A 23,595-nucleotide genomic window follows, 5' to 3' on the forward strand; every position below is an offset into this window, starting at 1 on the left:
AAAGCTATATAGAATTAAAAATCACGTTGCATTGCAAGAACTCTTCAGTGAATTTTTGTCTTCGTGTCCCGATATTCCGATATTATCTTGTGTTTTCTCTAAATGATAAAGTCACCGTTCGCCTAAGATTCGAATAAATATCAGGATGCTCCCTCTTCCCCAAATATAGTTGGAAAAATAGGCTTCGTGTCGTCCTTGAACGATTCGCTTGTTAAATCTTTAATATATCCCCTCCCCCTTTCCACAGGCGTCTTTACTCCTTATGTAGCTTCATGCTGATCTGCTCAAGCTAGTGCCGGAAAAGATCTTGAATGAGATCATTATTACCGCAAACTATCTGTCAAGCTTTCGGCTTTTTGTATTTTCCACTGTAGGCATCCAGTGCCACACTGTTTTTCCTGTGTAGCGAGCAGTACAATACAGACCCGTTTTTCTTTTCTTTTCTTTTCTTTTCCAGTTCTTTTCTCTTCTCTTCTCTTCGGATTTGTTGACAATTTTCGATCATTTCATTTCATTTATTTCCAGAGTTTTCAATATCTTTATCATCTAAACCTCTTGGCAAGCTATTTGAGCTTGCCGTTTTTAAACTGAGTTCTGTTGGATACTACATGACTGATAAATTACTGTGCGACTACACCAACAAAGGCCAACCCAGACAAGTTTTCATACAAATGAGCCAATCACGATTGAGTATTTAAACATGGAATGTGTACATATTTTAACATTTTCCCCTTTAGAATCATATATTTTATTATAGAATTACCTCTATTTTCCCAATCATTCTTGAATCGAAGTCTGTTCAGCGGTTTCCTTCAGTATCAATAATGCTCTAATGCAAAATAAACGATTTATGAATTAATTACATCCATTTTGAAATGACTGGTGATTCTGCAATTTGATTGGCTCTCGGCATAAGCAGTGCGACTTAATCACGAATAGACCATTTTCTAGTTCCAAAACGTGTTTCAGTCAAGGTCCGTCGAATTTCAAAGCGTTTGTTTGAAGTTATTTACTTTACCTTTGGTATTTGTGATTATTTTAACACTGATACGAGGCTAGCACTGTGTAAATGAGTCTGTAATCAAGAAAGACAGCGGTAATTTGGAAATCGAAACTGGACTATTGCACCTTTTTGAGTTTGAAATCGCACTATTTAAAGAGCCAATGAAATAGCAGAGAAAATATAGCATTTGACAAATCAGATCAAAGAAAGAAGAAGAAGACAAAGAAAAGCATATTAAAAAAAGGAATTTTCAAGGAGAAATTTTGTATTAAAATTAAATTTGAAATTTGAAAATGGATATGATTAAGTGGTAATTACGCAGTCGCTCAGTTCGATTATTATAATACATAATAGTATTTTGTGCCCAAACTGCATATAATGGACCGGTGATGGGGCATGGGGAAAGAGGGAGAAGGGGGAGGGGTACATGTCTTTTTAGTTAACAGCTGCAGGAGGGATCAGGGGGATCACTCATAAAGCAACCACTACTGAGAGGGGAGGGCGTAGGGAGAGAAGAATGAGTTTAAAAACTTAGCGCTGGAGGAAACAATTGACCGGTCCGCCGGACTAAGCGTAGGGATACTGACTAAGATTTACTAAATAGAAATTACAAATAATTTTAGTAAATGGCAGTATGTGCAAAATCATATAACTATATAACTCAACACCCAACCCTGTGGCTCCTTTGAAACTCTGACTGTAACGGGGACGTCTGCCGGAGCGGGCTACGAAGATTTCGGAATCTCCCTTCTCTAATTAAGCTTTTTTGTGAACTATTTTAGATGCTTTTGTGAAGGCAGGCCACTGCTATGCACAGGAAATTACGGTCATGGAGATTCTATGTGTTACGCCACTTATACCTAATCATTTACTGCTAAGTATATAGTAGATGATGAAATCACAAAAAGACAAATAAGGCAAGATCATTACTGTACTTATTGTAACACAGAGTTACGAAACGATTAGAAAACATTACAGCACATTATGAGTCACATACCGGTGTGTTTCCTCCCTCGCTTACATATACAGTAGTTCTTTTTCTTTGTTTTTCAGCAAAGCCGTGTGGAAATTCAGCAGTTGAGTCCTTTGTAAGGTCAAAGTTTGGATAAGATTTATAAGTTGTTTCGCTATTTGTATAAATAGATAGATTTTTCTCGATAAATTGTTTACGATAAATTGGTCGTAAGGTGTTCTCTCATCATATGTCCCAGGCGTCCCTAACTGGCGTTAAGTGCGCATGCCTGCTTTTTGTAGACGAACACGGAAAATACGACGAATAATAACGGGCGTTTTATAACTCGGGCCTTCCTTCGGAAAGAAGCCCGAGTAATTATCACTGAACTTATTACTTCTCTATTCCGAAAAACACAACGCTTAAGTAAGCCGATAAAGACGATAAAATAAGTATTTTATGTTTATATAGACAGATGTTAAGTATCTAGACTGCGGACTGTTAAGCCGGAGATAATAATATTAGGACAACTTTATCTTAATCTCCCTGCATAAGCCTCTGCGACTCCGTCGTTTTGATCAGGTCAGTTCGAATTATGGCGATCCCGGAATAGGCTATATCTTGATGCCAGATTAAATTGATCATTTAAATACCAGCTTAACTGTTAACGCGGACTAAAACTCAAGTCATGCGAGCTTAGCCTCACTTCTGAGAGCGGGAAAAAAAAGCAGAAATCAGAATAACAAAACTTTGTTTCTCCTGCAATCCGAAGCTTATCTCTTGTAAGACTTATAAGACATATATTTAGAATTCATAACTGAATAATAAATAGCGTATTGTGTTTTTTCATTCATTATTATAGAGGCAACAGCTAGTTTTAATCAATAGAAAATGGAATTTTTAAGCTTAAAACTTTGTCACGAGAAAACGTATAATATATAAGCTTGCAAGCAAAAAAACTCGCTTAAAACATTACGCTCAAGAATCGAGTAGTAAAACAGTCGTGACGATTGGCTTAGCTCTACCCAAAGATTCAAAGCTAAATAGATATGAATGGGCATGACTTTAAATTAATTGAATTAGAAAGTACGATCTGATTGTGAGAGCATACAAATTTACAGTAAATATTCTTTTTTACCAAACCCAAAGAGAGAATTAAACGGCTGAGATGTTTAAAAACTGTTCAATTAAACTACTCCAACAACTCATTTTATAAATGAAAAACACACATCAAATCCCAAATACACAGTTATAAATTATAGGATGATATTTAAAAAGAGTTAAAATAATTTAATTTGGAAAAATAAATAGAGAAATACTTACAGCTCACTAAGCCGTTCTTGTGGAGGGTTACAAAAGAAAAAGGCGGCAAAAACAGGCGAGATATCACGTGATCAAAGACGGAAGAAGAATGGAATGGTGTTTAGAACTCGGGATCCGGGAGCTTCTAAGAATCTAATGTGCAAATATGAAAGGAGTGTCCGAGGTCATTTTCTAGAGATTTTCGAAACGATAAAAAACATAGATCCGGCCTAAAAGACGACGTTTATTTAGAAGCAGTTAAACGTTGCGATTATTTTTTCTTTTTTTCTTTTTTCTTTTTTCTTTTTTCTTTCTTTCTTTATTTTTTATTGCAGTTTTCTTACTGTTGTTGAGATCACCGACTGCCCTTGCATGAGGGAGGTGTGCAATCTCGCTGAGTGGATTGGCGAACTTTCGTTTTCAAAGATGATGCGGAGTTTTTATCTAAACTTAGTAAAAATACACAGGTGATCATTGAAAATCTCGAGCGCTGTTTGGTCAAGAAACTCACACTATCACACGATAATCACCTCCAGCGATAATCCAAAATGGCGGCCAGCCGCTTTGTTACTGTTACCGGAAAAAAATGTCTTTTATCTTCTTTTTTTGTTGTTGAAAGAATCACCTGTGTATTTATACTAAAACAATTATTTGCCTCAGCCTAAGTGAATATCCGAGAATATTTACCTCGCCGCTCGAAGACTCGAGTCTCGGTAAATATTTCCCGACATTCACTTCGCCTTCGGCGAATAATTGTTAAATAATCTTAGCTACTTTACCACAAGAACTAAACAACATCTATACCTTGTACAGAAATACCTCGGGTTGGATATCATGTGACTCTGTCAATCATATGTAATGACACTGTCAATCAAATTGACCTGAGTAAATAACCTCCCTGATTTGGACGATGAGTAAGGTCGTCATGGTATTGTGCCGAATACCTGCGCACTAAGGTACGTCCACAGGGGGATATCGTAAGACCCCTGGATACTATTGCGCAATTTTTTCTGACACAGGAAAATACGTAGAAACATACGTAGAAACGCAACACAGTTTTAGACTGGGCGACTGGGTTGCCATAGGCAACCCATAGTAAAAACCGTAGAATATTATGGCTTTCGCTCAGAACATTGCACCGAAATGAATGAGAATTGAGAACACCTGCACGTAGACCATCACGTGACTGAACTGAAGAATTCCCCTCAGTCTCCAAATTATGCATCATTTTAATAGACAGTATAGGGAGACTGAACTATGTGTTTGGACTAAACATCATCTTAGCTATGAAAACAAGCGTCTAGGAACCGGAAATCCACTCCAAATCCCAGACTACACTAATCAATTCCATTCGATAGAATATTCAGCGACCACACAAGTACACAAAGCTTAAAGTTGTCGACTAGAGTTAAACTCCAAACTTAAATAAATGTATTCAAAATCTGAACTGTGGATTAAGTACTACTCCTTCGTGGTCAGGGCTTTAGTATGTTACTTTAAGCGATAAAAGAGAAGCTGTGTTAGGGTGGGTTAAACATGTTAGTTAGAATAATAGATCTAACTTGCGAATTAAGAGATCAGTGGGATTAGAAAGAGAGAGAGAGGATTTCGATTATGTTGTTATGGTTCAGTCGCTCCATAGTCAAATAAGTTTTAAACTGTTTCGAACCCTGTATTTATTGACATTATTCCAGTTTAAAGATTTACCGTGCGGAATACGTTTTTGGGAGGGGGTAGTGTATACGCTATGTTTAAATATATGTACGGTATATATTTTCTGAAAAAACTGTAGGTACAAAGAGATTTACGTGTCCTCAGATAAATGCCAGATCGATATAATGCACTTAGCAAATGAAGTTTGTTAAAGCTGAGTGACTGAGCTTGTATGATATAGAATATTTATCGAAACTTTAGAAGATACGCGTAATATAATTTGTCCTGATTTGTCCTTACCTTACGAGAAGTTGTTAAGCCACTTGAATTTTCCGATCGTTCAAACAACGGTTTTTTTTTTTTGAGTATCAAGTCCTTGAAAGAACTAAGTGCAAGGTGGTTTAAAATGTTATAAGGCATGAGTTTCATTTTACTTAAAATCTTTGGAGCCAGACGTCGATCATGGAGCGATGAGAAATAGGTTCACTAGCTCTTTGCTGTACGTGGCTCTTTGTTTTCTAGTCCTATCGAACTCTTTGTCAAGACTTGCCCATATGTTTATACATTGTCGAGACTACTTAAGGGTGGTTTTTTAGGCAGTCACAAGACTTTTGATCTCATGCAAGCAGTGATAAATCTATATATATCAAAAGAATGACTTTGAAAAGAAATTCCAGACAAGATACGTCAGTTTTGTCTGGGTTGTTATTCTTCAGTAGTTTTTGAGTAGATGTTGTTTAGGCCAGCTGAACAAGAATTAACTTGTAACGATGTCTGCCTATTAAAAGTAAAGGAAAGAGTCATGCAAGGCCGGAAAAGGAGAAAAGCGGCTAGCTTCGCAAAATGAAAGAAAGAAAGAACGAAAGAAAGAAAGAACGAACGAAAGAAAGAAAGAAAGAAAGAAAGAAAGAAAGAAAGAAAGAAAGAAAGAAAGAAAGAAAGAAAGAAAGAAAGGAAGAGAAAAAGAAAGAAAGAAAGAGAGAAAGAGAGAAAGAAAGAGAGAAAGAAAGAAAGAGAGAGAGAGAGAGAGAGATGTCTTTTATTTAATCTCGGGAAATTTCATCAATGTACAAATTGGTTTTCATGAAAACCGAGTTCATAGGTAATATATATATATAATTAATAATAACGTTAAGAATATATAGACAGATTTATGAAATAAATTCTCATCTACCCCCCAAAAATATTATAGTAATTAAAGTGTTAAGGACCAACAGACGAAAGATTCCTCTTAAAAGATTTTAAATTATTGGACAGTCTGACACTTTGGGGTAACGAGTTCCACACTTTTGCACCGTCATAAGAGAGAGCTCTTTTTAAAAACTCAGTGCTGGGTTTCGGTAACTTTAAGCACTTCTCTCTACCACGAAAATCGTAGGTATTTTCTTGAAAATAAAAGAGTTCCCTTACAGATTTTGGTGCAAGTGCATTTAAAGTCTTAAACATCATTATTGCTTTATGCTCCTTTCTTCTTCTTTGTAAGCTTTTCCAGCCTAAAGAAGTTAAAATATCACTAGATCTGACATCGTAGCTGCTTTTTGTTATTATTCTTGCAGCTCTATTTTGCATTTTTTGCAATCTTTCAGCAGACGTTACTGGTAAATTATCCCATACCACGTCACAATAGTCAAACCAAGGTAAAACGAGAGCCTCATATATGGTAATAGCTGTCTCCAAGGGGATGTAATCGCGGACTCGTCTTATGCCACTCAATCCAGAGGATATTTTTTTACAAATGTAATCAATATGAGCAACCCAAGACACCCGTTCGTCAATCACAACACCCAGAGTTTTTGCTGTAGAGACTCTAGTAATTGGTTTGCTATTTAAATATATGTGTGGTTCGGAGGTAATTTTTTTCAATTTATCGTCAGAAGCAATAAACATGTGCTCTGTTTTAGCTGAATTTAAGCTAAGTTTGTTAGCTTTCAACCAGTTATGAATATTGGAAATATCAGCGTTCACCTCGTCAAATAGAGTCTTTTGTGATGTGCCACAAGTGGTGAGACTTGTGTCATCAGCATACATTCTAGCATTTGAAAATTTGACACTATTTGGCAGATCGTTTATGTAAATAATAAATAATAATGGCCCAAGGATTGAGCCTTGAGGGATGCCGCAATCGAGTGTTCTAGAGCTAGATAAGGTATGGTTTATGTAGCATCTCTGACTACGATCTGTGAGGTAAGATTTGAACCACTTTATCGACTCTTCTGCAATCCCATAATAGTATAATTTTTGGAGAAGTATAGAGTGATTTACTGTGTCAAAAGCTTTTTTAAAATCTAGGAAAGTGACACAGTTCAATTTACCTTCATCCATATTGGTAAGCCACTCCGTTGTGGCTTCTAGGAGTGCAGTAGTAGTCGAATGAAGCGGTCTAAATCCCGACTGCTTTTGAGAAAGTAAATTATTTGAGTTTAGATACTCATATAACTGGTTAAAAACTATTCTCTCGAAAATCTTAGCAATAGTAGGTAAGACCGAAATGGGACGGTAATTATTCAAATCATCTTTGTCATTAGCTTTATGAATTGGCGTAACTTTCGCAAGTTTCAAGCCGTTAGGAAAAATCCCTTTATCAACTGATTGATTGAATAGCTTCACTAGTGATTGACTTATTACTGGTGAAGCAATCTTGATGAAATGAGATGGTATACCGTCAAGACCTGTCGCTTTTTTAACGTCAATAGAATTAATGATTTTCATAAGTTCATCAACTGATGTGTGTCGTAAGGTGAATGTTGAGCCAATTCTAATTAGATAATCATTATAAGCAGTCGGTCCATCGGGAATTAAACAAGCTAATTTAGTCCCAATTTCAGAAAAATGACAATTGAATACCTCAGCTATTTCCTTCGAGTCACACATCGATGTATCACCTGTTTTGATAGATGTTACATAAGAGCCAGATTTAGTCCTTCGTGAGAGGACTTCATTAAAGGACAACTGACCCTCCAAAATGACCCATTTTTAAGAGGAACTACATCATTTGAGAAGTCCAAAAATCCAGTTTTTAAAGGGGATAGAGCATCCATTTTTCTAAAACAATTTTTTGAAAACATCGCATATATCGCTCTGGTGGCCGCCATCTTGCGCTTTTATCGCGGGCTCAGAAAAATAGCGTAATGACGTCACAACGTCACAAGAGTTCAAGCTTCCAGTTGTTTGCCTGACTTCTTCCTCAGTTTCTTATACTTTTTACTCAATATTTTGCGAAAAAATACAACTTGGTCATCAAATTAAAGGCATGTCAGAATCTAATTCTTCTTCCGAAGGCTCGGACGGCTCGGGAGACGATTTCGCTCAAGAATTTTTCGGAATGGACGACGAATTTGGTTTACGGCCATATCAGTTTGAACCAGAAATAGAAATCTCCTCAGATGAAGAGTTCAGAGAAGGATCTGACAGTGACATTATTGAAGACGATGAACAAGAGAACAATCGACTTACAAATTCAGATTGGTAAGTCGTACCTCTGTCTTATCACAAAACTGAACTACATATCCATTTTATATAAAATCGTATCTTGCCACTCGTGTTCTTGCAATCTGTTCTTTAGATATTGGTATGCATGAATCCAGTTTGCGACCAAAAGCAATACCAACTTTCACAATTTTAATTAAAAACATGTTTAAAAACATCGCTTGATAGTCAATAAGTTATATACTGCAGGATATAGATACAGGGATATAGTTGTGTCACAAGTTGTGTATGTATATTCTCACTTGGGACAATCGTTGATAATGTTCAAAGATACTAAGAATTGTTTTATTTCTGTTAAATAGGTGTACCTGTGGTAGCTGCCAAATTATGGATTCAATATCTGAATGCATTTGTTGCCAAGAAATCGAAAAAGTGGTTGCAACATGCCAGTCTGTTGTTGAAGATGGAGATGCTGATGAACCACCACCATGCATTACTCAACATCCTGGATTCTTACCTGTTTGTGCCAATAAGTATGTTCTTCGAACCGCATGGGCTCAGTACAAACAGCAGTACAGTAATGCGTATGAAGGCCCAGAGCACAAGCAGTACAGACACATTGCATATAGGCAACTAGCAAGATGGTGCTGGGGAGTTCTTGGAAAGGAAGTTCGGGTTGTTCTGCCCTCTTGTGCTGTCATGTGCATCAGAGCACACTTCCCTCCCCCTGGACTAGAGGAGGACTTTGAATTTGAAGGTTTTCACTATGCAGATGATTAGCTTGGCCTAAAGTTACATGGAGTTATTATATACATTTTATTTATTCCTTACTTCATTTCATATACACAGAGTGGATTTTTTTCTATCAGGATTTCTGAATTGATAAATTGAAAAGGAAAACATGGAAAGGCTGAGACCAAAATGTATAAGAGTAGTCATGAATTTATTCTTAGATGAAGTACATATAGAAAGTTGTTTATATAAATGTTTTGTAGGTTTTGCATATTTTATTATTTAAAAACAACTACACCTAGACAAAATATCCAGCTGAATAGAGAACCTAGTGTACAAAGCACTAGTGGACAAAATCATGAGCTAACCAAGCAAATTTTGCAGTTATACTAGACATGGATAACCAATATTTCCTGGGCACCAATTTGTCTGAAAACAAGGCTAGTCAGTATTGTTTATAAAGAATTTGCCTTGAAGTAGCATGCTATAATGGATTCAAAAATTGTGCTAAATGAAAAAAATATTCTCTTGGTGATAGAATCCCACCCCATCTTAGAATCTCGGTACTGACTAGTCTCATTGTCAGACAAATTGGCACTAGGAAATCTTGGCATCCAGGCTTGTCAGCCATTTATGGCTCATATATTTTTTTTCCAGGCAAATAGGCCCTTTGCAGCTCAGTAATCATGTGCTGATTAATTCACTGAGAGCAAATGAATGAACATCTTGATTCCCATGAGTGAAAGCGAAAGTCACTATTCAGCTGGAATTTTTTCTATACTACATTCATACTGGGAGAGACCCCATATATAATGGAGCGTAGATAGTTAAAGAAAAGACCTCTTTTAAGATTTCATTTAAAAGTCAATCGTTTCCTAAGTGGTAATGATATTTTAATACAATTTTCATCTGAACATCTAAAAACTGCAAACTTATCTACCACTTTAATCAGGTCCCCTTCACATTAATTACATATTTTGTTTATAGCAGTTTTACTTGGGTCTGTCATGTACCTTCCCATTTGTAGAAGCATTGTAATTATTACCAGTAATGAACACAACTGTTCAAAGATGAGGGGGATTGGGACGACAGGCTTACTTGACAGTTCTTTCAAAACAGCTATTCACTAGAGTACAATCACTAAAAGAGTGCCAATGATGCTTTGCATTATTTTCTACTAAATAGTGTTAATTAAAAATAGGAAATGGTTAGAATTAGCATCACTTAACACTACACATTTTAGTGTTTGTAGTCTCTACTACATTCCATTTAAATTAATTACCTAGAAAATCTTGACCGGTGTCGTTCAATCAATTCCTGTTTGTCTGGGGCAGGAACACTAGCAATGTTTCTTGGTAATTCAACCTCTTCAATTGGGTCAACCCCTGCAGCCTCCATGCCACCCTCACAAATTTCAAGTACTTTCAGTTGTAGCTCAGGGAGGAAAGCATAGCTTTTTCTTTGTAAGACTGGCTTAACAACCCAGCGCTTGTGCATCTTAGGGAAGCACTTGCGATAACGAGCTTCTCCACTCCTTGGGCCTTTTTGAACAATTGCTTGAATTCTAGCTGTATTGAAATTGTTGTCAATGGCAGCAAGTTGAGTACGAGCAACCATTCCCTTGTAAGAGAAGTGCTCTCTTTTTGAGCAATACTTCAGCATCATCGAATGATAAACTTCAAGCCCTCCTGTGTGACAAAAGTCGGTCAATCTTGCCAAGTCATTAAGTAACTTTGGTTGAAGGACAACCTCTTCTAGGGCCACATGAGCTGGTGACCCCGGCTTGATCCAGTGTGTGGTGCGCACTTGTCTGCAGGTTAGGGGAGGATGGGCACACTTTTTGAATACCTCTGCATCCTTCCAGGAATGCTTGTTCACGCAATGGTGAGCAACAGATTTCCACTTCTCTCTCAAAAGTTGTACATCCCCATTACATGTAGCAGCACACCACCAAAGATGGTTTGAAATGGATTGTATCCAGGGTGCCAGCTCTTGGTTTTTCTTCAATTTTGCTTTCTTGTTCAGCTATTTTACAATTGACTTGGAAAGATGCCACACATCATACTGGTGTTTGATGTGGCTAAAATCTTTTGCCATAGTGCTGGTGATGGATGTGTGTCTGTCAGTTGTGATACATTTTATACTGACCGTGTCTTCTAAAGTGTTCAAACACCTTAGAAACCCCTCTTTCTCCATAGCATTGGAGCTGGTTACTTCAGAGACTTGAACAATGCTGAAGGTGGCAATTTTCCCTGTGCTTGTCTCCATCATAGTATATGTGCCACATTTAGCACTATGGCCAGGACTGTCACTTCGGCCATCACCATTGAGATTTACTATGTCCTTATTTGACAGCTCTTCAATTACAGCAGCCTCCTCTCTCTTCCAAGCATCATTAACAACAGGAAATAGGTAACGTTCCTGATGTCTGTAAAAGACCCTCTCACTCAGAAATTTTAGGCCAAGACAGGATGCAAAGTTTTGAAGTCTGGTAAAAGTATTACCAGTAAATAATATTGATGAGGAAATCAACAAGTTCCCAATAGCTAAGCGATTTAACATTGGCTGTGAGTACCATGTCAAAGCATGATGTTTCATACATGTAGTTGTCACAATAAGTAGGCTGCCTTGACATACAAAGTTGACATCAGCGACAGGTGCTCCACAGCTTCTACAAAACTTGAATAACTGCTGCAAACAAGAGTTAAATACCAAATATTTAGGTTCTTTGATATGGTTTTCAAGAGTTTTATTGCAGTCTTTGTTTTCTGGCTCTAATTCACTGTCCGTTGTTGAAACTGTCTCTTGCGATGAAACAATGAAACCATCATCATCGTCACTTAGTGGGAGTCCCTCTTCCTCTGAAAACAAAGACTTTTCTGACTTTTGTGGAGACACTGTTGGCATTGACTTTACTGGTGAGGGGTGATAGCTAGTACTGTAGCTGTGGTCGTGGAAGCTCACACTGAGTATTTCATCTCTACTGATGTTTGGTGAAGGGGAGGGATTGTAAACTGTTGTTGTGTCGGCATCTTTATAGTATCCAGGCTCTGTCTGAGTTGATGCAGTGGATGTTACGGCATATCTACAACCAAGGCAACACTGAACACCAATCTCCTTACAAAGTGGTTCAGGAGAGAACTCTGGTGTTTCCATACTTGGTGGATCTTCACACGAGGGATTTATTGTGGCACATAGCTGCTCCACATTCTTTGAAAATACAAAAATAAACAATGTTTTCAACAATACTATAAACCATTCTTCGAGGCCTACTTTACCTTAAATAATACAAAATAAACATATTAACCAACAATGCTATAAATTATTCTTCCGTGGTCATTTATCCAAGCAAATTTGGAATATTACGGCAACATTGTTATGGTTTACGAATAAATATCAAATGTAAACTAAACACGTGCAAATAACCATTTTGAAAATTTCAAGTATCGATCAAATATTACTAGCTATACTTATGATTTTAAGCAACATTTCATCTATGAAAGCATAAATAGCTAATGATTGATGACTCGCTTCGGTATGCATTAATAAGTCTTTTTCATGAGTGATTATTTCGAAAAACAATGTAAACTATGTTATGTATAAATGACATGTTATCTCACCTCTTCGTTTTGTTTGCGTTTGAGCCGGTTCTCTGATGTAGCTCTTCTTTTAGCTGGCTTGCAAAAATTGAATACTGACGGAACAGCATCGCTCTTTAATCTCCGGTTAACTGCTCCATCAGATCCACTTCAAAGCATGAATCCTCGAAGTGATCGCTGCAAACGTAGCAGTTCTTCAAAGGCGGCAGGTTCTCTCTCTTTATCCGCGCTATCCATGCCTTCTGAAGAGCTATTTTGTTAGGAATTTTGTGGTAGCTAACAGACTCAGTTTTGGAAGAATGGTTGGTGCATTCTGGCACACAACAATGGACCATCTGGATTAAGAAACTTACTCTAACTTAGACTATTAAAAGATCGACTAGCACTCGAAATATACAAACTCAACAAGTTTGGAATGCAAGCTTCACGTTGTGACGTCACGGCATTAATGCGGTAATTTATTGCGGGCTCAAATATGGCGCTCTTCTATTGCTATTTTTCGCGAATTGATTATTTCTTTTCGGCGACATAGAAGCTGTATCAGAGTTCAAAGTTGAATTTATGTGATCTATGTACGTTGTAGTTTTATATGAAAAACGGCAATTTTTGGGGTCAGTTGTCCTTTAATAGCTTTCCAGACCTCCTTTGAGTTTTTTGAATTTTGTGCAAAATGATTTTCATAATATGACTTCTTGGCTCTTTTTATCTCGTTGTTGACGCGATTTCTAATAGACTTATAATCACTCCAGTCGTCCCTCGAATTCGTTTGAGTAGCTTTTTGTTTCATTTTATCTCTATCGTACATAGCTTTCCTCAAATCAGTTGTCATCCAGGGAGACTTCTTGTTTCTTATTCGTTTTGTTTTGATCGGAGCGTGCGAGTCAAGAACAGAGAGAAATAACTCTTTCCATCTGTCCCACATGTCATCCGGGCTTTCCTTATTATCCAAACAATCCCAAGGGAGTGTTGCTAAATCCATAAGAAACTTGTCGGAGTCAAAGTTTTTAGCCGATCTAAATGAGATCTTACAGTGATTGTTGTTTGTCGGAATTGCTATTTTCCGTATTGTATAAACCAGACTATGGTCACTGATACCAATGTGAACCACTCCACTTCGGACTACCCTATCTGGGCTATTCGTTAAGATCACATCAATGAGGGTTTTACTTTTTTCAGTGACTCTAGTTGGTTCTGTGATTAACTGCGTAAGTTGAAACAATTCAGCAGTCGTATTCAAATAGCGGGTTTGCTGATTAATATTAGTAGATAATAAATCACAGTTTAAATCCCCTAGGATATAAATTTCCTTAAACTCAGAATCTATTTTTGTTAACACATTTTCAAATATATTGAAAAATGAGCGTGTATCATAGTTAGGAGGCCTATAACAGGCTAAAACGGCAAAAGACTTGCTATTTGGCTTCATGATTTCAAAACACAGGGACTCTACTTTATCATCAGTTAAGTCACTACGGTTTTTCCCATTTACGCCCTTTTTCAAGTATAAACAAACTCCCCCTCCATTGCGGTTTCTATCAGACCTATGGATGTCATAGCCTTCGATGCTCACCATTGAACTTGGGATTGATGGATCGAGCCTTGACTCATTTATGCAAAGAAGATCAAAATTTTGCTGAATGACCCATGATCTCAGTTCATCTATATGAGCTACAAGACTAGTTATATTTAAAGAGGCCATTTTAAAACCTCTAACATTAGGAATAGAATGAGGTCTATTATCACCGTCAGACTTATCAATATTAGTATTTGAGACAATACTAGAGGGATGAATAGAGGAATCTGTTTCGTCTAGTGGTTCCTTACCTTTTAATCATGCTTTAGATTTAAGCTATTTATTGAAATCTTGCGCAAGGATTCCTATTCCTGCACGATTTAAATGCAGTCCTTTGGTGTTAAGTCCTTTCTCTGTTACATTATGAGAAATATAGTCCCATTCCCGTTCGTTGCAGAAGGCTCTAAGCGATTTGTTCACATCCTTTCTTGCTGTTTCAAGGAGACTCGAGTCTTGGCGAATGATTAATTCAGATATCGCTATTTCACAAGACGGCAGCTGTTTTTCCACAGATTCGCAGATTCCAACTATCCTCTCTGCAATGGCCTTAGATTCATCAGACTTAAGATTATTTGTACCAATATGTACAATAAGATTATTAGGTTTCCTTCTGATTATTGGCTTTATATAGTCCTCCATATCCTCCACTGTGGCCCCTGGGAAGGGTTTTATATTAACTCTGTTTGTCTTGCTTGACATTTTCCAACCTTCGAGCTTCGATATTATAGAATCTCCAATTATAACTGTACTAGTTTTGTTTCTGTCCTGAAGCGAATGGTCCTGGTTATTAGTAGGTAGCTTGTTCTCAGCTTTGTTCTTTGGTGTTGTCTTTTGTTGCTTGGCCTTTTTTTGTTTCCTTTGTACCTTTTTCCAGTTACAATGAGATTCAAGAGAGAAAGAGAGAAAGAAAGAGAGAAAGAAAGAAAGAGAGAAAGAAAGAAAGAGAGAAAGATAGAAAGAGAGAGAAAGAAAGAAAGAGAGAAAGAAAGAAAGAAAGAAAGAAAGAAAGAAAGAAAGAAAGAAAGAAAGAAAGAAAGAAAGAAAGAAAGAAAGAAAGAAACTTTCTATTAGTGAGTAAGAAACAAGAAAGCCACACAAGGCAAACACATCATTAAAAAAGAAGAAGAACAAGAAGAACAAGAACAAGAAGAACAAGAAGAACAAGAACGAGAAGAACGAGAACAAGAAGAACGAGAACAAGAAGAAAAGAAAACGAAAGAAGGAAGAAAAGAAATGTCAAGAAACGTCAAAGAAACTAAGAAAAAGCTTTATTTTGATTTGACTCAGTCACAAGCGAAGCAGTCGATCATCTCTTTTTAAAGCTATTAATTTTTCAAGGGCAGTAGCTCTTACTCAAGCCGTCTTTCAACAAAAAGGTGCTGCTCAAATACTAACTAATGGTTTATTGATACATGTCAAATGGGATCAGTTTTTTCTACAATTTCAAGGCAGACTTTTTCTCACTATTCAGTGTCTTTCCGTCTTTACAGAATGCCAAGCTTTTTCTTAATAAATATATATATAAGTCTGTTTTCCTTTACAGTGTCTGGCATACAACTATGGATATATTTGACATCCCTGTTGAGAAGCGCTGGAGTGATTCGCAGGAAACAATGACGCGCGTGCTTAGACTTCATTAGCAACGCGTTCCTTGCAACTTGTCTCACAATAAGCCTGAAGCGAGATGACGTTTTACCCCCGTCTCTAGACCACAATCCTTTTCACACTGCTTTTGTTCTTTAATTATAACTATTGTTCCTGTGTTCTCTAAGGAATCAAAAATTTTGATATGAAAGAATTTTAAAAACTATTATGGTATAGAGTCGGGGGTAAAACGTCATCTCGCTTCAGGCTTATTGCGTTGCGCATTAAAAATTGATGAAATAATTCAAGCCTGAGGTTAAGGTTAGGGTAAGTCTGAATATCATATCGTTTCCACAATTCAGGATGCCAAAAGTAGAACTCATTCTGTCAATCGTAATGATTTCCGTAAGGCTCGATGTCACCATGGTTTTAGTCCAAGATCTAGTCTTAGCATGGCCATGCGGTATACATTTCCCCTTCTTGGATGAAAATATATCAAATTTACGAAATAGGACTCTGCTATCTAGCAGCGTATTTTTGAATATTGAATTGCTTACATTTTTTTTTTCCGTCTAGCTGAAAGGAATATCACCTGACGTTAGAGTAAATTGGCCTTTACTCATAAAATATGACATTCTACTTTTTTTGACTGTGGTAGGTCTCTATCTGTCCGTGACTGACCAAATACGATAGAATGAAATGAGTGAATGAGACTGAGATCATCAAACTTGACACAAATGATAATATCCAAATCAAGCATGCAAATCATTTACCCCGCGATGTGTGATCAATGAGTCTCGTTTTACCACCTCCTTCACTTCATCTCGATGCTGAAAGATAATAATTTCATTCAAGTATCATTCCAAAATATTCAAAACTTGAAACAATTCGACAGGTGGGAGGGGTGGGTAGAGGAGCCCAGCGAACTGGCGGTAGCCTCGTCCCCAGGCTACTCCATGTCTCTTCCAAATCCAAGAATGGTGGACGCTTTAGCTTCAGAGCTAAAACAACCTGTACGTAGTCTCCTCCACTGCCGTAATTAGTTTTGGTCCCAGATCCTCACAGGCCCTCTACCTAGTAACCTGGCAAAACAAGCCGAGTTATCTTTCAAAATAGACAAATGGCAATTTTTTCTTAAAGGACAACTGACCCCAAAAATTGCCGTTTTTCATATAAAACTACAACGTACATAGATCACATAAATTCAACTTTGAACTCTGATACAGCTTCTATGTCGCCGAAAAGAAATAATCAATTCGCGAAAAATAGCAATAGAAGAGCGCCATATTTGAGCCCGCAATAAATTACCGCATTAATGCCGTGACGTCACAACGTGAAGCTTGCATTCCAAACTTGTTGAGTTTGTATATTTCGAGTGCTAGTCGATCTTTTAATAGTCTAAGTTAGAGTAAGTTTCTTAATCCAGATGGTCCATTGTTGTGTGCCAGAATGCACCAACCATTCTTCCAAAACTGAGTCTGTTAGCTACCACAAAATTCCTAACAAAATAGCTCTTCAGAAGGCATGGATAGCGCGGATAAAGAGAGAGAACCTGCCGCCTTTGAAGAACTGCTACGTTTGCAGCGATCACTTCGAGGATTCATGCTTTGAAGTGGATCTGATGGAGCAGTTAACCGGGATAAAAAGGAAGAGGAGATTAAAGAGCGATGCTGTTCCGTCAGTATTCAATTTTTGCAAGCCAGCTAAAAGAAGAGCTACATCAGAGAACCGGCTCAAACGCAAACAAAACGAAGAGGTGAGATAACATGTCATTTATACATAACATAGTTTACATTGTTTTTCGAAATAATCACTCATGAAAAAGACTTATTAATGCATACCGAAGCGAGTCATCAATCATTAGCTATTTATGCTTTCATAGATGAAATGTTGCTTAAAATCATAAGTATAGCTAGTAATATTTGATCGATACTTGAAATTTTCAAAATGGTTATTTGCACGTGTTTAGTTTACATTTGATATTTATTCGTAAACCATAACAATGTTGCCGTAATATTCCAAATTTGCTTGGATAAATGACCACGGAAGAATAATTTATAGCATTGTTGGTTAATATGTTTATTTTGTATTATTTAAGGTAAAGTAGGCCTCGAAGAATGGTTTATAGTATTGTTGAAAACATTGTTTATTTTTGTATTTTCAAAGAATGTGGAGCAGCTATGTGCCACAATAAATCCCTCGTGTGAAGATCCACCAAGTATGGAAACACCAGAGTTCTCTCCTGAACCACTTTGTAAGGAGATTGGTGTTCAGTGTTGCCTTGGTTGTAGATATGTTGTAACATCCACTGCATCAACTCAGACAGAGCCTGGATACTATAAAGATGCCGACACAACAACAGTTTACAATCCCTCCCCTTCACCAAACATCAGTAGAGATGAAATACTCAGTGTGAGCTTCCACGACCACAGCTACAGTACTAGCTATCACCCCTCACCAGTAAAGTCAATGCTAACAGTGTCTCCACAAAAGTCAGAAAAGTCTTTGTTTTCAGAGGAAGAGGGACTCCCACTAAGTGACGATGATGATGGTTTCATTGTTTCATCGCAAGAGACAGTTTCAACAACGGACAGTGAATTAGAGCCAGAAAACAAAGACTGCAATAAAACTCTTGAAAACCATATCAAAGAACCTAAATATTTGGTATTTAACTCTTGTTTGCAGCAGTTATTCAAGTTTTGTAGAAGCTGTGGAGCACCTATCGCTGATGTCAACTTTGTATGTCAAGGCAGCCTACTTATTGTGACAACTATATGTATGAAACATCATGCTTTGACATGGTACTCACAGCCAATGTTAAATCGCTTAGCTATTGGGAACTTGTTGATTTCCTCATCAATATTATTTACTGGTAATACTTTTACCAGACTTCAAAACTTTGCATCCTGTCTTGGCCTAAAATTTCTGAGTGAGAGGGTCTTTTACAGACATCAGGAAAGTTACCTATTTCCTGTTGTTAATGATGCTTGGAAGAGAGAGGAGGCTGCTGTAATTGAAGAGCTGTCAAATAAGGACATAGTAAATCTCAATGGTGATGGCCAAAGTGACAGTCCTGGCCATAGTGCTAAATATGGCACATATACTATGATGGAGACAAGCACAGGGAAAATTGCCACCTTCAGCATTGTTCAAGTCTCTGAAGTAACCAGCTCCAATGCTATGGAGAAAGAGGGGTTTCTAAGGTGTTTGAACACTTATAGAAGACACGGTCAGTATAAAATGTATCACAACTGACAGACACACATCCATCACCAGCACTATGGCAAAAGATTTTAGCCACATCAAACACCAGTATGATGTGTGGCATCTTTCCAAGTCAATTGTAAAAAAGCTGAACAAGAAAGCAAAATTGAAGAAAAACCAAGAGCTGGCACCCTGGATACAATCCATTTCAAACCATCTTTGGTGGTGTGCTGCTACATGTAATGGGGATGTACAACTTTTGAGAGAGAAGTGGAAATCTGTTGTTCACCATTGCGTGAACAAGCATTCCTGGAAGGATGCAGAGGTATTCAAAAAGTGTGCCCATCCTCCCCTAACCCGCAGACAAGTGCGCACCACACACTGGATCAAGCCGGGGTCACCAGCTCATGTGGCCCTAGAAGAGGTTGTCCTTCAACCAAAGTTACTTAATGACTTGGCAAGATTGACCGACTTTTGTCACACAGGAGGGCTTGAAGTTTATCATTCGATGATGCTGAAGTATTGCTCAAAAAGAGAGCACTTCTCTTACAAGGGAATGGTTGCTCGTACTCAACTTGCTGCCATTGACAACAATTTCAATACAGCTAGAATTCAAGCAATTGTTCAAAAAGGCCCAAGGAGTGGAGAAGCTCGTTATCGCAAGTGCTTCCCTAAGATGCACAAGCGCTGGGTTGTTAAGCCAGTCTTACAAAGAAAAAGCTATGCTTTCCTCCCTGAGCTACAACTGAAAGTACTTGAAATTTGTGAGGGTGGCATGGAGGCTGCAGGGGTTGACCCAATTGAAGAGGTTGAATTACCAAGAAACATTGCTAGTGTTCCTGCCCCAGACAAACAGGAATTGATTGAACGACACCGGTCAAGATTTTCTAGGTAATTAATTTAAATGGAATGTAGTAGAGACTAAAAACACTGAAATGTGTAGTGTTAAGTGATGCTAATTCTAACCATTTCCTATTTTTAATTAACACTATTTAGTAGAAAATAATGCAAAGCATCATTGGCACTCTTTTAGTGATTGTACTCTAGTGAATAGCTGTTTTGAAAGAACTGTCAAGTAAGCCTGTCGTCCCAATCCCCCTCATCTTTGAACAGTTGTGTTCATTACTGGTAATAATTACAATGCTTCTACAAATGGGAAGGTACATGACAGACCCAAGTAAAACTGCTATAAACAAAATATGTAATTAATGTGAAGGGGACCTGATTAAAGTGGTAGATAAGTTTGCAGTTTTTAGATGTTCAGATGAAAATTGTATTAAAATATCATTACCACTTAGGAAACGATTGACTTTTAAATGAAATCTTAAAAGAGGTCTTTTCTTTAACTATCTACGCTACATTATATATGGGGTCTCTCCCAGTATGAATGTAGTATAGAAAAAATTCCAGCTGAATAGTGACTTTCGCTTTCACTCATGGGAATCAAGATGTTCATTCATTTGCTCTCAGTGAATTAATCAGCACATGATTACTGAGCTGCAAAGGGCCTATTTGCCTGGAAAAAAAATATATGAGCCATAAATGGCTGACAAGCCTGGATGCCAAGATTTCCTAGTGCCAATTTGTCTGACAATGAGACTAGTCAGTACCGAGATTCTAAGATGGGGTGGGATTCTATCACCAAGAGAATATTTTTTTCATTTAGCACAATTTTTGAATCCATTATAGCATGCTACTTCAAGGCAAATTCTTTATAAACAATACTGACTAGCCTTGTTTTCAGACAAATTGGTGCCCAGGAAATATTGGTTATCCATGTCTAGTATAACTGCAAAATTTGCTTGGTTAGCTCATGATTTTGTCCACTAGTGCTTTGTACACTAGGTTCTCTATTCAGCTGGATATTTTGTCTAGGTGTAGTTGTTTTTAAATAATAAAATATGCAAAACCTAGAAAACATTTATATAAACAACTTTCTATATGTACTTCATCTAAAAATAAATTCATGACTACTCTTATACATTTTGGTCTCAGCCTTTCCATGTTTTCCTTTTCAATTTATCAATTCAGAAATCCTGATAGAAAAAAATCCACTCTGTGTATATGAAATGAAGTAAGGAATAAATAAAATGTATATAATAACTCCATGTAACTTTAGGCCAAGCTAATCATCTGCATAGTGAAAACCTTCAAATTCAAAGTCCTCCTCTAGTCCAGGGGGAGGGAAGTGTGCTCTGATGCACATGACAGCACAAGAGGGCAGAACAACCCGAACTTCCTTTCCAAGAACTCCCCAGCACCATCTTGCTAGTTGCCTATATGCAATGTGTCTGTACTGCTTGTGCTCTGGGCCTTCATACGCATTACTGTACTGCTGTTTGTACTGAGCCCATGCGGTTCGAAGAACATACTTATTGGCACAAACAGGTAAGAATCCAGGATGTTGAGTAATGCATGGTGGTGGTTCATCAGCATCTCCATCTTCAACAACAGACTGGCATGTTGCAACCACTTTTTCGATTTCTTGGCAACAAATGCATTCAGATATTGAATCCATAATTTGGCAGCTACCACAGGTACACCTATTTAACAGAAATAAAACAATTCTTAGTATCTTTGAACATTATCAACGATTGTCCCAAGTGAGAATATACATACACAACTTGTGACACAACTATATCCCTGTATCTATATCCTGCAGTATATAACTTATTGACTATCAAGCGATGTTTTTAATTAAAATTGTGAAAGTTGGTATTGCTTTTGGTCGCAAACTGGATTCATGCATACCAATATCTAAAGAACAGATTGCAAGAACACGAGTGGCAAGATACGATTTTATATAAAATGGATATGTAGTTCAGTTTTGTGATAAGACAGAGGTACGACTTACCAATCTGAATTTGTAAGTCGATTGTTCTCTTGTTCATCGTCTTCAATAATGTCACTGTCAGATCCTTCTCTGAACTCTTCATCTGAGGAGATTTCTATTTCTGGTTCAAACTGATATGGCCGTAAACCAAATTCGTCGTCCATTCCGAAAAATTCTTGAGCGAAATCGTCTCCCGAGCTGTCCGAGCCTTCGGAAGAAGAATTAGATTCTGACATGCCTTTAATTTGATGACCAAGTTGTATTTTTTCGCAAAATATTGAGTAAAAAGTATAAGAAACTGAGGAAGAAGTCAGGCAAACAACTGGAAGCTTGAACTCTTGTGACGTTGTGACGTCATTACGCTATTTTTCTGAGCCCGCGATAAAAGCGCAAGATGGCGGCCACCAGAGCGATATATGCGATGTTTTCAAAAAATTGTTTTAGAAAAATGGATGCTCTATCCCCTTTAAAAACTGGATTTTTGGACTTCTCAAATGATGTAGTTCCTCTTAAAAATGGGTCATTTTGGAGGGTCAGTTGTCCTTTAAACTTTTTTTCTATTGGTCGCTCGTTTTAGTTCCATAGACCGCACAATTCACCGAAATCAAGGATCTGGCCAGTCTCATCGCTTGAGAGTCACATGCGTGACGTCAATGACAAACGGCAGGCCAAAATCTTTGAAAAATTGTCAAACGTCAAATTTGTAACCGTCAACATTATATCTAATGCCCTGGGGCCTAGAGGTTGTTTATTCTCGCTCTGGCGATTTCTGTTTTGACGTGAAGTCGCAATTGCGTACTCTACTGCTTTTGTATTTGGCTAGTTGCAAGGGGAAAAAAGCCATATGTAGTTTATTTGTACCCTGCGGTCTATGTAGAGGTTATTTATTCTCTCTCAGGCGTTTAAGCTAATAATAAAACGTGAAGCTAATAAGTTTGGCTTATTATTCGAATTCTGACTCCCGTGATTATCATCAAGCACAACGTACTACAGTTCCACGTCAATTTGTAGATGAAGCAGTTCCACCTAAACTGAATAATGAGCAATTATGGGAGGAGGCGTATAGATTATAATTTATGATATAATGCGGAAACGAATTCGATAATTGTTTTATTACATTTCTTTAATTAAAACTAAGAAATCATTTTGTTTTTGGAAAATAAACGTATCTCTGACGTGACCTTGAATATAAAAATCATATTTTACACCCCGACGACCCCCCAGCGGTGAGAGACCACCCCTGGCACTACGGAAAACAAAATCGGTTGAAGTTTCTCGGCCAATAAGAAGCGAGATAGTGACTAGTAAAATGTAAAATGAATAATATTCGTGGCTTGTGGAGTTAACTATTATAGCTGATTTTAATATTACATTTTGATAGGCATGTGGGGTTTGGTCAGTGAGAATCCAATTGTTTAATAGCCATTCCGAGGTTTAGGGGGGGAGGGGGGAGTCATTTGGCATTGCAATGCATTGTAGAACATTTTCATAGGTTATATTTTTAAGATTGCGTCTCTTTCTTCCTCTAAAACAGTACAGTTAGTTAATGTACTGCAATGTCAACTCGACACAGCTTTAGTTTTCCTCAACCTCGCCGGAATGGCTTATACAGAAGTGCACTCACATTTAGTCAAATCACTTTTGTTCAGGACCCGGATGTTGCTAGTTCCGGCTTTGATTGCAAACCCTACCGTAAGTAATGAAAAAACATAAACACAGATGTAGCAATAAACA

General features: G+C 37.5%; 3 protein-coding genes and 1 pseudogene across 4 annotated transcripts; 2 read left to right on the forward strand and 2 right to left on the reverse strand.

The window, feature by feature from the left end:
* Window positions 1–6,041: 6,041 nt before the first annotated feature.
* Window positions 6,042–15,119, reverse strand: LOC148912312 (uncharacterized). Its single transcript, XM_089027381.1, has 2 exons — window positions 12,689–15,119; window positions 6,042–12,278 (listed from the first exon to the last, which is right to left on the reverse strand). Exon 2 carries the CDS (start codon window positions 12,222–12,224, stop codon window positions 11,094–11,096), a length of 1,131 nt encoding a protein of 376 aa, XP_088883507.1. The 5' UTR covers window positions 12,225–12,278; window positions 12,689–15,119; the 3' UTR covers window positions 6,042–11,093.
* LOC148912313 (uncharacterized) lies at window positions 8,161–10,364 on the forward strand. Its single transcript, XM_089027382.1, has 2 exons — window positions 8,161–8,375; window positions 8,699–10,364. Exons 1-2 carry the CDS (start codon window positions 8,161–8,163, stop codon window positions 9,114–9,116), a joined length of 633 nt encoding a protein of 210 aa, XP_088883508.1. The 3' UTR covers window positions 9,117–10,364.
* A 1,850-nt stretch (window positions 15,120–16,969) lies between the features above and the next one.
* On the forward strand, window positions 16,970–20,330 carry LOC148912314 (uncharacterized; annotated as a pseudogene). Its single transcript, XR_016119294.1, has 2 exons — window positions 16,970–17,580; window positions 17,991–20,330. The product of XR_016119294.1 is annotated as an uncharacterized LOC148912314 (transcript).
* Window positions 19,908–22,379, reverse strand: LOC148912315 (uncharacterized). The gene is made up of 2 exons (XM_089027500.1): window positions 21,883–22,379; window positions 19,908–21,571 (listed from the first exon to the last, which is right to left on the reverse strand). The coding sequence occupies exons 1-2, from the start codon at window positions 22,095–22,097 to the stop codon at window positions 21,154–21,156; spliced, it is 633 nt and encodes a 210-aa protein (XP_088883626.1). The 5' UTR covers window positions 22,098–22,379; the 3' UTR covers window positions 19,908–21,153.
* Window positions 22,380–23,595: the final 1,216 nt, after the last annotated feature.

This window comes from Actinia tenebrosa, unplaced genomic scaffold (assembly GCF_029948245.1).
Source record: "Actinia tenebrosa isolate PJP-AT-01 unplaced genomic scaffold, QUT_ActTen_1.0 PGA_scaffold11__36_contigs__length_13525064, whole genome shotgun sequence".
Taxonomy (NCBI): Eukaryota; Metazoa; Cnidaria; class Anthozoa; order Actiniaria; family Actiniidae; genus Actinia; species Actinia tenebrosa.